Source organism: Rhinatrema bivittatum, chromosome 5, assembly GCF_901001135.1.
Source record: "Rhinatrema bivittatum chromosome 5, aRhiBiv1.1, whole genome shotgun sequence".
NCBI lineage: Eukaryota > Metazoa > Chordata > Amphibia > Gymnophiona > Rhinatrematidae > Rhinatrema > Rhinatrema bivittatum.
Genome location: NC_042619.1, coordinates 248,785,724 through 248,798,225, shown reverse-complemented (window position 1 = coordinate 248,798,225; position 12,502 = coordinate 248,785,724). Strand labels below are relative to the sequence as shown.

At 47.3% G+C, this 12,502-nt stretch overlaps 1 protein-coding gene across 16 annotated transcripts in view; it reads right to left on the bottom strand.

Moving 5' to 3' along the window:
- Positions 1-12,502, bottom strand: part of ANK1 (ankyrin 1) — a 332,523-nt gene that overhangs the window by 99,731 nt on the left and 220,290 nt on the right. For all 16 annotated transcript variants that reach the window (XM_029603733.1, XM_029603731.1, XM_029603734.1 and 13 more), the window contains 2 exons: positions 4,338-4,542; positions 2,659-2,755 (listed from right to left, as the gene is read on the bottom strand). In XM_029603733.1, coding sequence (XP_029459593.1) covers positions 2,659-2,755; positions 4,338-4,542 — 302 coding nt within the window. The remainder of the gene's footprint in view (positions 1-2,658; positions 2,756-4,337; positions 4,543-12,502) is intronic.

Sequence of the window (12,502 nt, the reverse complement as noted above, 5' to 3'; positions counted from 1 at the left end):
TGGTGGTGGCGGTGGCACTCCGGAAGGAGGGGATTTTGGTGCATCTGGATGACTGGCTTATCAGAGCGAAGTCAGAGGCCCTTTGTCGCCAGGCGGTTCAAAGGGTTCTAGAAATACTAAAATCGTTCGATTGGGTGGTGTATGTAGCAAAGAGTCGCCTGTTACCGACGCAGTCCCTGGAGTATCTGGGGGTTTGGTTTGACACCCTAGTCGACAAGGTGGACATCTCCATTCTGAAGTTGCAGGAGCAGATTCAGCATTTGTTGCAGTGACAGGTGCCAAGGTATGGGATTATTTGCCAAATGGCGGGGACCTCCCCATGTAGACCTAATGGTGTCTTGTTGGAATGTCAAAGCGCCTTGTTTTTAGTTGGAGGCGAGAGCACGGGGCTGAGGGGGTCGATATGCTGATACTTCCTTGGCTGAAAGGAGTGCTACTCTATGTCTTTCCTCCCTGGTCTCTCGTGGGAAAAGTATTACATCGCATAGAAAAGCATCAGGGAGAAGTGGTCTTTCTTGGTGGCGCCTGAGTGGCCACCCTGTCCATGATTCACAGATTTGATCAATTTGACTGTAGACGGACTGATTTGATTGGGTCATCTGGAGGGGTTTCTCCTCCAGGGACCCATATTTTCTTGACCAGGCTGCTCGCTTTTGTCTAGTGGCCTGGCTTTTGAGAGGCGATGGTTAAGATGCAGGGGTTATCCAGAGGCGGTTATTACTACATTGTTGCAAGCTAGGAGAAAGTCTACTATTCTTTCCTATGTATGGGTCTGGAAAGTTTTCAAGTCCTGGTGTACTGCCAACGAAGTTCGTCCTCTCAGGTCGACAGTCTCTGACATTTTATCCTTTCTGCAGGATGGTTTCGCCAAAGGCTTGTCTCTTAGCTCACTTAAAGTGCAAGTAGCAGCTCTAGTTTGCCTTCATGGTAAAACTGATAGTTCATCTATTTCTACACATCTGGACGTCTTTCGCTTTCTTCAAGGGGCGAAGAATTTGCATCCTCCACTTCGATGAGTTTGTCCATCCTGGAATCTTAATCTTGTCCTCAGGGGTTTATGTGAGGCTCCTTTTGAACCGCTTCAGAGAGCAACTTTGAAGAACTTGACTCTTAAGGTTGTTTTTCTGGTGGCCGTATGTTCCGCTAAGAGGTTTTCTGAATTGCAGGCGCTGGCGTGTCGTGATCCATTCCTTCAGATTTCGTAGTCAGGAGTCTCTTTGAGAACCGTACCTTCCTTCTTACCAAAAGTGGTCTCCGCATTCCATGTGAATCAGACTGTCGAGCTTCCAGCCTTTCCTGGGCTGGACGTGTCTACTCCTCATGCGAGGGAACTCAGGTTGTTAGATGTCAGAAGAGCTTTATTACTTTGCCTCAAGGTAACAAATGACTTTAGGAGATCAGATCACTTCTTTGTTCTGTGGAGCAGCCCAAAGAGGGGTTTTCAAGCTTCTATGGCTACCATTGCTCGTTGATTTAAGGAGGCTATTGGTTTCACCTACATTCTACGAGGCCGACCTGTTCCAGAGGGGTTACGTGCTCATTCTACATGTTCTTAGGCAGCCTCATGGGCGGAAGCTCAGCTAGTTTCTCCTCAAGAGATTTGCAGAGCAGCGACTTGGAAGTCGCTACATACTTTTGTTAGACACTATCGTCTGGATGTGGGCGATATGGGCTACCCACCTTTTGGCGAAAGTGTCCTGCGAGTGGGACTCTCCAGGTCCCACCCTGTCTAGGGAGCTTTGGTACATCCCAAGAGTCTGGACTGATCCGGGTACGTACAGGGAAAGGAAAATTGGTTCTTACCTGCTAATTTTCATTCCTGTAGTATCATGGATCAGTCCAGAACCTCCCAGTCTATTGAGGGGGAGAGTCATCCGCTCATTCAGTTTTTATAGCAGAGAGTATTTTCATATATTCCTGTTTTGTAACTGTTTAAAAGTTGAGACGCTTTTCCATTTTGGTGTGTTTGGCTTGGATATAGATAAATACTGAGGAACTGCAGGTGGCACATGTGGTTAAGTAGCAGTGTCAGTAAAACTTTGTCTTCATCTGGTGGAAGGGAGGCACAACCCAGGAGTCTGGACTGATCCAAGGTACTACAGGAATGAAAATTAGTAGGTAAGAACCAATTTTCCTTTGTGTGGTTTTCCCAGGAATGCCTACAAAATACATGGGCAAAAAGTATGCACATTTTTGACATATATGTCCTGAGATTGTGTCTCTGGGCCTGCAAGAACATTTTCAAAGGAAAACTCCCCGGGGAAAATGCAGCAGCTGGCTGAGCTGCAGGGACGTTAGGACTGCAGACTTTGCCACTGCTTTGCAGCAGCAGGCACGAAGTCCGCAGCTTAAACGCCGTGTAAGGATTTCAAAGTGAAATCTATGCATGTTGCCGGATGGCTCTGCCCGCTCCTCTCCCCTTTTATGATTTAGGTAAAAGTACCTTTACCTGTGGAGAGGGAGGGCAGTTTTCAGCCTCCTGTTTTACCTTGGTAACTGCCTCATTACCAGAGTAAAATCGTTATAAAATTGTCCTCCCTATGTACTAAGGCATGTCAATATGTGTGGGTTTTCTAAGTTCAGCATGGTTGTCTTTGCTAATGGCTGCATTCTTGCTTTGCACATGGGGCTACTTGTATGAACACCAGCATATCCCACCTTGCAGATACATTGGTTGTAAAGCTGGCACATTCATTGGCATACACCAATTTGGTGGTTCCTGTTATATCTTCCCACTGGGCTTGGGCTGTTCCCCCTTAAAGAACAAATAGAATATGCTTTTATACTGGTTAACATTCAGTATCATCATTACGCTTACTCAGTATTCACAGGTTTCTTCCCCTTGGTTCTGCCACCTGTGAAATTCTCTCTGTACTCAATAACATTCTCTAATTTGACAAGCTAGCTGATCTCTACTCCCTCCCTCCCCCCCCCCCCAAAACACACCAAGCACACCCACTCCCTGACATATGCATACACACTCACACTATGCACACCCTTCTCACTGATGTATGCATACACACACACACTATGCACACCCTTCTCACTGATGTATGCATACACACGCACACTATGCACACCCTTCTCACTGATGTATGCATACACACTCACACTATGCACACCCTTCTCACTGATGTATGCATACACACACACACTATGCACACCCACTCCCTGATGTATGCATACACACACACACTATGTACACCCTTCTCACTGATGTATGCATACACACGCACACTATGTACACCCTTCTCACTGATGTATGCATACACACACACACTATGCACACCCTTCTCACTGATGTTTGCATACACACGCACACTATGTACACCCTTCTCACTGATGTATGCATACACACTCACACTATGCACACCTTTCTCACTGACGTATGCATACACACTCACACTATGCACACCCTTCTCACTGATGTTTGCATACACACGCACACTATGTACACCCTTCTCACTGATGTATGCATACACACACACACTATGCACACCCTTCTCACTGATGTTTGCATACACACGCACACTATGTACACCCTTCTCACTGATGTATGCATACACACTCACACTATGCACACCCTTCTCACTGTCGTATGCATACACACACACACTAGGCACACCCTTCTCACTGACGTATGCATACACACTCACACTATGCACACCCTTCTCACTGATGTATGCATACACACGCACACTATGCACACCCTTCTCACTGACGTATGCATACACACTCACACTATGCACACCCTTCTCACTGATGTATGCATACACACACACACACACACTATGCACACCCTTCTCACTGATGTAAGAACACATCGTGCATACACACTCCTCGATGCATAAGTGCACACATGCTTCTCCTGATGTATGCATATACACAAACATCATGCACACCTCTCTATTCTGATGATGGGTTTTCAAAGCTACTTCTAAAATTCAGGAATATCTTCTCATGTGACCCCTCTGCATAAGTAGGCCTTTGGTTTATCACTTCCCTACCTAGTACTGTTAGAGTGAAACTGAAAGAGAAGCAGCCTTATGCTGAGGTAGCGAGACAGGGCATTAAGAGCGATGGAGGGAGACAGAGAGAGGGCAGAGAGAAAAATGGAGGGGCTTAGAGCTAGAGAGAGCAGGGGAAGGGAAAGAGAGAGGGCAATCAAAGCCTGACAAAAAGGTGATTATATTCTAAGCTGGGAAATGCTGCTTGTCCCTGATTTGTAAACGGTGGCCCTACAGTGAGGGTGATGTCTCTCTGAGACCCGGAATGGATATATTATGGATCTAAGACACTGTGCTTCTATTGACAGATACTAAGGAGCTGGGTCTTACCAATGACACTACAGAGCAGACGAAGACTCGTGGTATCTCCCTCCCCACTATCCCGAGGGTTGTCCTTCCACGATGGAGGCAGTGGGATACGCAGCCCTATGGGGCGATGGAACTTCCTTCGGCGAGGTTCAACAGTCACGATTGGACTGAACGTGGCCTGGTTACCCAGCAGCTTTGAAACAAGTTCGTCCGGCACTGGTTGAGCCTATGGAGAAGAAAGATTCCAGACATAAGAGAGGGAGATCCAGTGCAGGGCCCATACCTAAAGTGAAACCTCTGCATTCATCTCCTACTATGTCTCCTTATACCACTGCTACTCACCTTTCCCCACTCACCAAGGCAACTCCAGACTGAGCAGAGTCTAAAGAGACGCATTCAAATGGAATCTTCTTTTAAGCTTCAAATCAAACTATTCTGTGCTCCATTAAAAATGTCTTTAGTGTGGGTTCGGGGGTATTATAGTGGGTCACATGACCAGTGCATACCAAATTATATAGCCACAGTGTAATGCACATAACTCCTCTTATTACAGTCATCTCATCTCTACATTATCAGTTCTTCTCAGGGCATCTGTCCCAAATTTCAGAGCATTTTCCATAGGCAGACTGAAAACAGCTCCTTAAATGTCTCGTCATGCCTCTCATAGGACTGAAGCTGTCTCCCAATGCTCTCTAACCAACAGGAGGTGAGCACAGGACATGTAAATAGAACATGAGTGAGATGCCCAATTGCTCCACATCCTCGCCAACAGAATTCCAAAACTGTCTTATTTATTGTGTGCAACCTAACCGGGGTTAAATATGACCTCTGAAGGATTCAATATTGATGATCCACTGTATTAGCTGAGACTGAGCATTTCCACACTCCCGATATCATCTCCCACCAATCCTCCTCACTACAGGTATCTCCCAACTCTCTTCCCCAAGCTTTGAGAACAGGTAGCTTTATAACCTCCAAATGTCCCCTTATAGCCAGATAGATTTGACTGATTCGACTCCTAGGGGAGCTTACTCCAAACACTACCTTCTCTACCCGAGTAGTAGGTTTCAATATACGCAACCTGTTTTCCTTATCTAACGCAAAGGCCTTATCTAACGCAAAGGCCCTAAGTTGAAAGTTGAAAGAACCCACATATAGGAAAGTCAGGCAAGCTAAACTTCCCAGTGAACTCGGCCCAAGAACAAAAAGCCCCATTCACAAAGAGCTGCCTTAATGTCTACAGAGAGGAATGAACTATCATATCTTTCACCTTTTGGGGCCAAAGGCTATTTAATTTAGAACAGTATAAGATGGGAGTATATCCTGGCAAACGACTGCAGCCCCATAGAGAACGGAATGCCCACCATTTCTTGGCCGCTAAGAGGCAGTCATATGCCATGTCCCAGCTCAAACTCCAACCAATGCTGCGTAGGGCATGGGTGGTAGCTTTGCTCCCCAAGAAACTAAACATCACCGCTAAATAGTAATCCCCAAAATTAGATAAACCCGCCCCACCCTCCAATTTTAACAACTGCAGCGTTCTAAACTTAATACAACCGCATTTGTCATGCCATATAAATCCCCTAACAATTTTATCCAAAGTTCAGAAAAAGACTGGAGGTAAGGATATAGGAACCATGGCAAACAAGTAGAGAAGTCAGGGTATCCAGGGCATACAGACTGCATGCATTTGGCCTAGCCAAGAGACATAAAGGCCTCTCCATCTCCAAGCTTCCTCCTTCAATTTAGATAGCAGAACAACATAGTTCTTATCATATAATTCTAGTACTTTAGGGATTAAAAATATCCCTAAATATTTAACCCCCTTTTTTTTTTACCACTGTAGCGGACCCTCCACCCTAGCCCACAGCGGCCCAGGAGTCTCTTCTCTCGGGATCATAATTTCAGACTTGGTAACATTCACCCTGTAACCTGAGAGTGCACTGAACTCCCTCAAGGCATTCAGTACATGAGGTAATGAGTTTCTTAGCTCTGTCACGTATAATAAAACATCAGCCGCATACATGGCTATTTTCTGCTCATTTCCCACTACACTAATGCCCTTAATCCCTACCAACCTAAAGGCTCAATAGCTAAAGTGAACAAGAGAGGGAACAGAGGGTAATCCCTGTCGAGTCCCCCGGCTGCAGCTGGAAGGGTCAGGATGGAAACCGGTTTGAAATGAGAGATGGCATACATTTGGGATGCGGGGAGGAGAGAATAGTCTGGGGGAGTGGTTGTGTGAGACTTTTACAATATACCACCAAATCCAAATCATTAAGTGTTGGGTTAAATAACCCAATCAAGTTAAAAAAAAAGGTTCTGACTATCTTGCAGTGTAAGAGAGAGGAGGTGTATTTTTTGCAAGAGACACACTTGTCCAGTAAATACCATGACAAACTGAGACCTAAAATGGATTGGGGACTGTTATATTTCCTCTTGGAAAGGAGGCAAGTCCTAGGGTACTGCTTTTCTGTTTGGGAAAAAGCTATGTTTCCAGCGTCGACTCTGACGGGCAGTTTATTTTGATGCAGGGGATTCTGAATGGGGTGGAGGTGACCTTACTAAATATATACACATATTTGAATTACTCTGTACAGAGGGTAGGGAGTACTCTTAACGGGGGGAGACTTTAAATTTATACTGGATACTTTAAAGGATAGAGTTGGATCTGCCGCTCAGCACGTGAGTGTTAAGGGGTTGACAACATTTATAAAAGGGAGAATGAAAGAACTGGGATTGGTAGATATCTGGAGAAAGCTGTTCCCCCTCGGGAGGGATTATACATATTCTCCTCCTCCTCGCAAATCATACTCTCGCACTGACATGTGGTAGATTGGGGAGGAAAATACGTGGTGGGTAAGCAATTGTGAGGCGGGCACAACAGGTGTGTCTGATCACGCCCCAGTCTCCATTACTATTAATCTAAATTCTGATTCCCAAGGGGCACACAGCTGGGTCTTGAATGAATCGCTTCTGAAGGATTTGATAGTGCAGGAGGGACTCATCACATTTTAATGATACTTCAGAAGCTCAGTCAGAAACTATCTGGGAGGTCGCAAAGAAAACATTAAGAGGCCATCTTACTTTCAGGCGAATACAGTAAAAATCGCGGAAGAGCGGGCGAATGCCTGCTCTCCTGTGCATGCAATTCAGAAAAAAAATTTATTCAAATTAGGGCCTGCGGTAAAAAGAGGCGCTAGGGACACTAGTGTGTCCCTAGTGCCTCTTTTTGGACAGGAGCGGCGGTTGTCAGCGAGATTGACAGCCGACGCTCAAACCCGCTGACAGCCACGGGTTTGGAAACCGGACGCCGGCAAAAATTGAGCGTCCGATTTTCGAGCCGCGGGCCGATTTAAATTTTTTTTTTTTTTTAATTATTTTTAACTTTTGTAACCTCCGACTTAATATCGCCATGATATTAAGTCGGAGGGTGTACAGAAAAGCAGTTTTTACTGCTTTTCTATACACTTTCCCGGTGCCGAGAGAAATTTACGCCTACCTTTGGGTAGGTGCTAATTTCTGAAAGTAAAATGTGCGGCTTGGCTGCACATTTTGCTTTCTGAATCATGTGGGAATACCTAATAGGGCCATCAACATGCATTTGCATGTTGCGGGCACTATTAGTTTCGGGGGGTTGGACGCATGTTTTCGATGCGCTATTACCCCTTACTGAATAAGGGGTAAAGCTAGCGCGTCAAAAACGCGTGTCCAAACGTGGGTTTCGGCCTGTTTGGTAGGCTAGGATAGATGACTTGCAGCCAGGGATCAGGAGGTTGAAAAGGGAGCTTATGTGCAGTGGTAATGCATTGCACAGTGCTTTGCGGATTTCTGAAGGCTAAAAGCCAGTTGAATAGTTTACTGCAGGATAGGATAGAAAGATTTATGAAACTGACTAAGCGAGCCTTCTTTGAGAAAGGAAATAAGCCTGAGGGTCTTCCAGCCAGGCAACTAAGAGGGAGAGTAGCACTTCGGCTCTATCAAAGAAATTCATAGCTGGGGTCAAAAAGCTGTTACCTCCTCTGAGATAGCCGAGAGCTTTGGGATTTTTTTTTTTTATGAAGCTCTCAATACCTCTCAGGGAGAGGCAGATAAAACACAGGTTGCAGCATTTCTGGAAGTGGCTGAGATGCCCCACTTAGAGGCAGGGCCGCCATCAGGAATTTTGAGGCCCCATACAGCTAGCAAGCAGACAGCGACGGCCCGCGCGCTTTGCCGGCGCATACTGTCTGACGCGGCGGTGACGTCACAGCCGCGTCAGACAGTGAACGCTGGCAGGACAGAGCGCGCGGACGAGTCTCTGTCTGCGGTGCTCTGTAAATCAATGCTATGTGTGTCTAAAAGACACGCATAGCATTGATTCTCTCCCTTCTCTGGGGCCCGCACCCAGGGCCGGCTCCAGGTTTCAGTAGGCCCCTGGGCGACAGACTGTCGGAGAGAGCCTCAGTGGGCCTCTTTGCCATGAACTAATACATCCCCCAAGCGCACCTGCCGCCTGGCGGCTGCGGTCCCCCATATGTGGCAGTAGATCCTGGGGCCCCATACTGCAGGCCCAAGAATACTGCCCTGATGGCGGCCCTGCTTAGAGGAGAAGGATAAGGAATGCTTGAATGCACCTATTACTACTTTTGAAGTGATTCAGGCGATAAAGGAGCTAAAGGCTTGTGGGCTGGATGGCTTTGGCATTGTTTTTTTTTTTATAAACTATTTGCTGAGCACCTAGGCCCTGTATTAGTTAGAGTCTTTTAAGTGGTGCTGGATCGTCAAGCTCTCCCCAATACTATGTAAGATGCATCTATAGCGGTATTTTTTTTTTTTTTTATTTATGTAAATTTTCTGAAACATACGAAAAATCATCTTTGCATTGAATTACATGCACAAAAATTCTAGGCAAAATTCTAAATTGAAATATACAAAACAATAAGAAAACAATTTTTTTTCAAATTATTATCCATTTAAACAAAGAACAAAAAGAAAAAAAGGGAGGTCGCAATCTAAGAGAGATAAAAGGAAAAAAATTTAATAAAGAAATTAGCTTAGCATGTAGTCAGACTAAACATTTAACATTACCGCTGATACTTATAGTGATGCTGGAGAAGAAGTTAATGGATGTTTGGAATCCAAAAAAAGCCTTAAGCTGTTCAGGAGCAAAAAAAATAGACATCATTCCCTGTACCTACCCAGATCAGTCCAGACTCTTGGGTTCATTCCCCCAGTCAGCAGATGGAGACAGAGAAAAGTTTCGCTGACACCGCATCATAACCCCCACTGCCCCCTGCAGTTCCTCAGTATTTCTCTGTCTCCAGCAGATGGCAGATGGTGTGAATCCTGCAGTTCTGCAGCTTACTAGTTTTTTTACAGCGATTTTTTTCTTTTGAACCTTCCTCTCAGGGGTTTCTTTTGGTTTTTTGAGAATCCTAGTGGGTTCTGCCCTGTCTGGTTGAGGCAGCTGAGCCAGGGGTTGGTGCCCTTGTGTGTGCTCGGTCTGTGCGCCCATGGGGTGTAAATCTGGTTGTCCAGATCCCTCCCCTTCACGAGGCCGCTGAGGCGGCTGTAGGCTCTATTTGATTCTTTTTTGGGTCCCTTTTGAGACTTTGCCTGTTTTTTAAGGGCAGTTTGTCTTTTTGGGATAAAGTGAATTAAAAAAAAAAAGTGTTTGCACAGGAGCACAGCTTGGCTGTGCAGGCAGCTTCCTCCCCTTAGGTAGGAGTTTCTTAGGTGTCATAGTGGGCTTGGGGGGCTCCTTCTGCTTTTTCCAGGTGAGTAGGTTCCTTTTCTCCCTCAGTTGGCTTTCCCTCTCATAATGGCTCACGGCAGGGCATGCAGTTTGTGTGGCTCAGTTTTCTTGCGCCTCAATAGGTTGGGGCTGTACGCGGGATGTGTTGATGGTGGGGAGGGCTCCTCAGTCAGCCCCCCACCAGCTAAGCAGCGCCATGTTTTGGGCGTTTTAGGGCCGACTGCATGCACATTTTCTGCTTTGGCTGCTTTCCCTCACCCGGCCGACGTGGGAGCAGCGGCCATTTTGGATTTTTCCATCGCAGTTCCTGCATCACCGGAGGGGGTGGGGGATGGTCCTCCTTGTTTGTCTCCGGCCGGTCTCAGGTGAGGAACAGGCAGGGAAGGTTGAAGGGGGAGGAAAGTCCGGTGCTGCCGATTTTTCAGCCAGGCCCTGCAGGGGTTGGTGCAGGGAGGCTGTTTACTATAGATTTTGTGCTATTGCTCCACGATGCATATTTAGCCAGGCAGAAGGCAGCTTGGGGGGGCTACTCAGCTGCAGCCGATTCCAGTTCAGCCCACCGAGGGGGCTACGGGGGGGTTCCAGTCGGGCCACTGTTCCCAGAAGGAGAGTTCCCTCAGTGCACAGGTTGATAGGTCTCCAGCTGGGGGACTCATCTGGTGGCGCTGAACCCAAGGAGTCCAGCGTGGCTGCTGGGGGTGTGGGGACTGAGTCTGGCCAAGGAGCTCAGGTGGGTCCGGTTCCTCCGGTGACCGGGGATGCGGGTCAAGGGGATGACCCAGTATCTTCGATTCATGAGGCGGAGGACCCTAAGGTGGTGCGCCTTTTTAAAAGGGAAGAGCTAGATGTTTTGCTCCCTTTGGCTTTTCAGGTCCTTGGGGTGAAAATGCCACAGAAGGACCAGGACTTGGAGGGAGAGGACTCAGCCCTGGATGGCATGCGGGGTCCTCTGTCTTCTTTTCCATACCAAAGTCAGTTAGGAAGCTGGTGGAAGCGGAATGGGGGACTCCTGATTCTGGCTTAAAGGCTGGCAGGTCTATGGGGAAGCTCTATCCCTTACCGGAACAGGATTTGGAGTTTGTTTCTCTCCCTAAGGTAGACGCGGAGGTTTCAATGGTTACTAAACGAACCACGATTCCTGTGATTGGTTCTGCCGCATTGAAAGATGTGCAGAATCATAAGATGGAGTTACACCTTAAAAGGATTTTTGAGGTGAGGACCCTGGGTTTGCGTGCGGCTGTTTGTTCCAGCTTTTTGCAGCGGGCTTGTCTTCGCTGGGTGCAGCAGCTCTAGAGAAACTTACAGCAGTCGAGTGAGGACGTGGACACGGCTGAGAGAGTGGAAGCAGAGGTGGCTTACGGGGCGGATTTGGTGCATACCTCGTTGAGGGTTATGGCATCAGCTGTGGCTGCCAGAAGGTTGCTCTGGCTCCACAACTGGGCGGCGGATGTTTCCTCCAAAGCACAGTTGGCTTTGTTGCCTTTTAAAGGTAAATTCTTGTTTGGGGAGGACCTCGAGCAGTTGATGCAGTCTCTTGGGGACAATAAGGCCCTCAGATTGCCCGAGGATAAGCCTAAGGCTAAGAGATTTTTTCAATCAAGTTCTTGTTTTCGGTCCGACAGAAGGACGCGGCCTGCGCATGGGGTGTCGGGGCCTCAGAGGCAGTTTTTTTCATGAGGGCAGGCATGGGGGCAGTCCTTTTGTGGAGTCCAAAGGTCTTTCCAGGGCGCCCCTGGTGGCTCCTCGACTGGAGTCAAGTCTTCACGATGAAACGAGGCTGGTCGACTCCATCGTTCTACTATAGGTGGTTGGTTGCAGCAGCGTTACAACAAGTGGTCCAGGATCACTCAGGACCAGTGGGTTCTCAGCGTGGTAAGAAATGGCTACACCTTAGAATTTGCTCGTCCCGTGAGAGAACTTTTTCTGATTTCCCCATGCGGCTACCTGGTCAAGAGGTGTGCGGTTCAAGAGACTCTAGATAGCATATATCGCTTAGGGGCTGTGGTGCCGGTTCCCCAGGCAAAGCTCCACCAGGGGAGATATTCCATTTATTTTCTTGTCCCCAAGAAGGAGGGCTCTTTCTGACTAATACTCGATTTAAAGAAGGTCAATGTGATGCTCAAGGTGCCGCGCTTCAGGATGGAGACCCTGAGATCGGTCATAGCAGCGGTTCGCAAAGGAGAGTTCCTGGCTTCTCTAAATCTCACGGAGGCTTATCTGCATATTCCCATCCATCAGGACTCTCAGCGTTTTCTTCGCTTCATGATTCTGGGACAGCATTTTCAGTTTCAGGCCCTTCCGTTTGGGCTCACTATAGCTCCGCGGACTTTCATCAAGGTAATAGTGGTGGTGGCAGCATTCCTTTTAAAGGAGGGTATTTTAGTGCACCCATATCTGGTCAGGGCAAAGTCGGAGCTTCTATGCCGCAAATCTGTTCATCGGGTGCTCG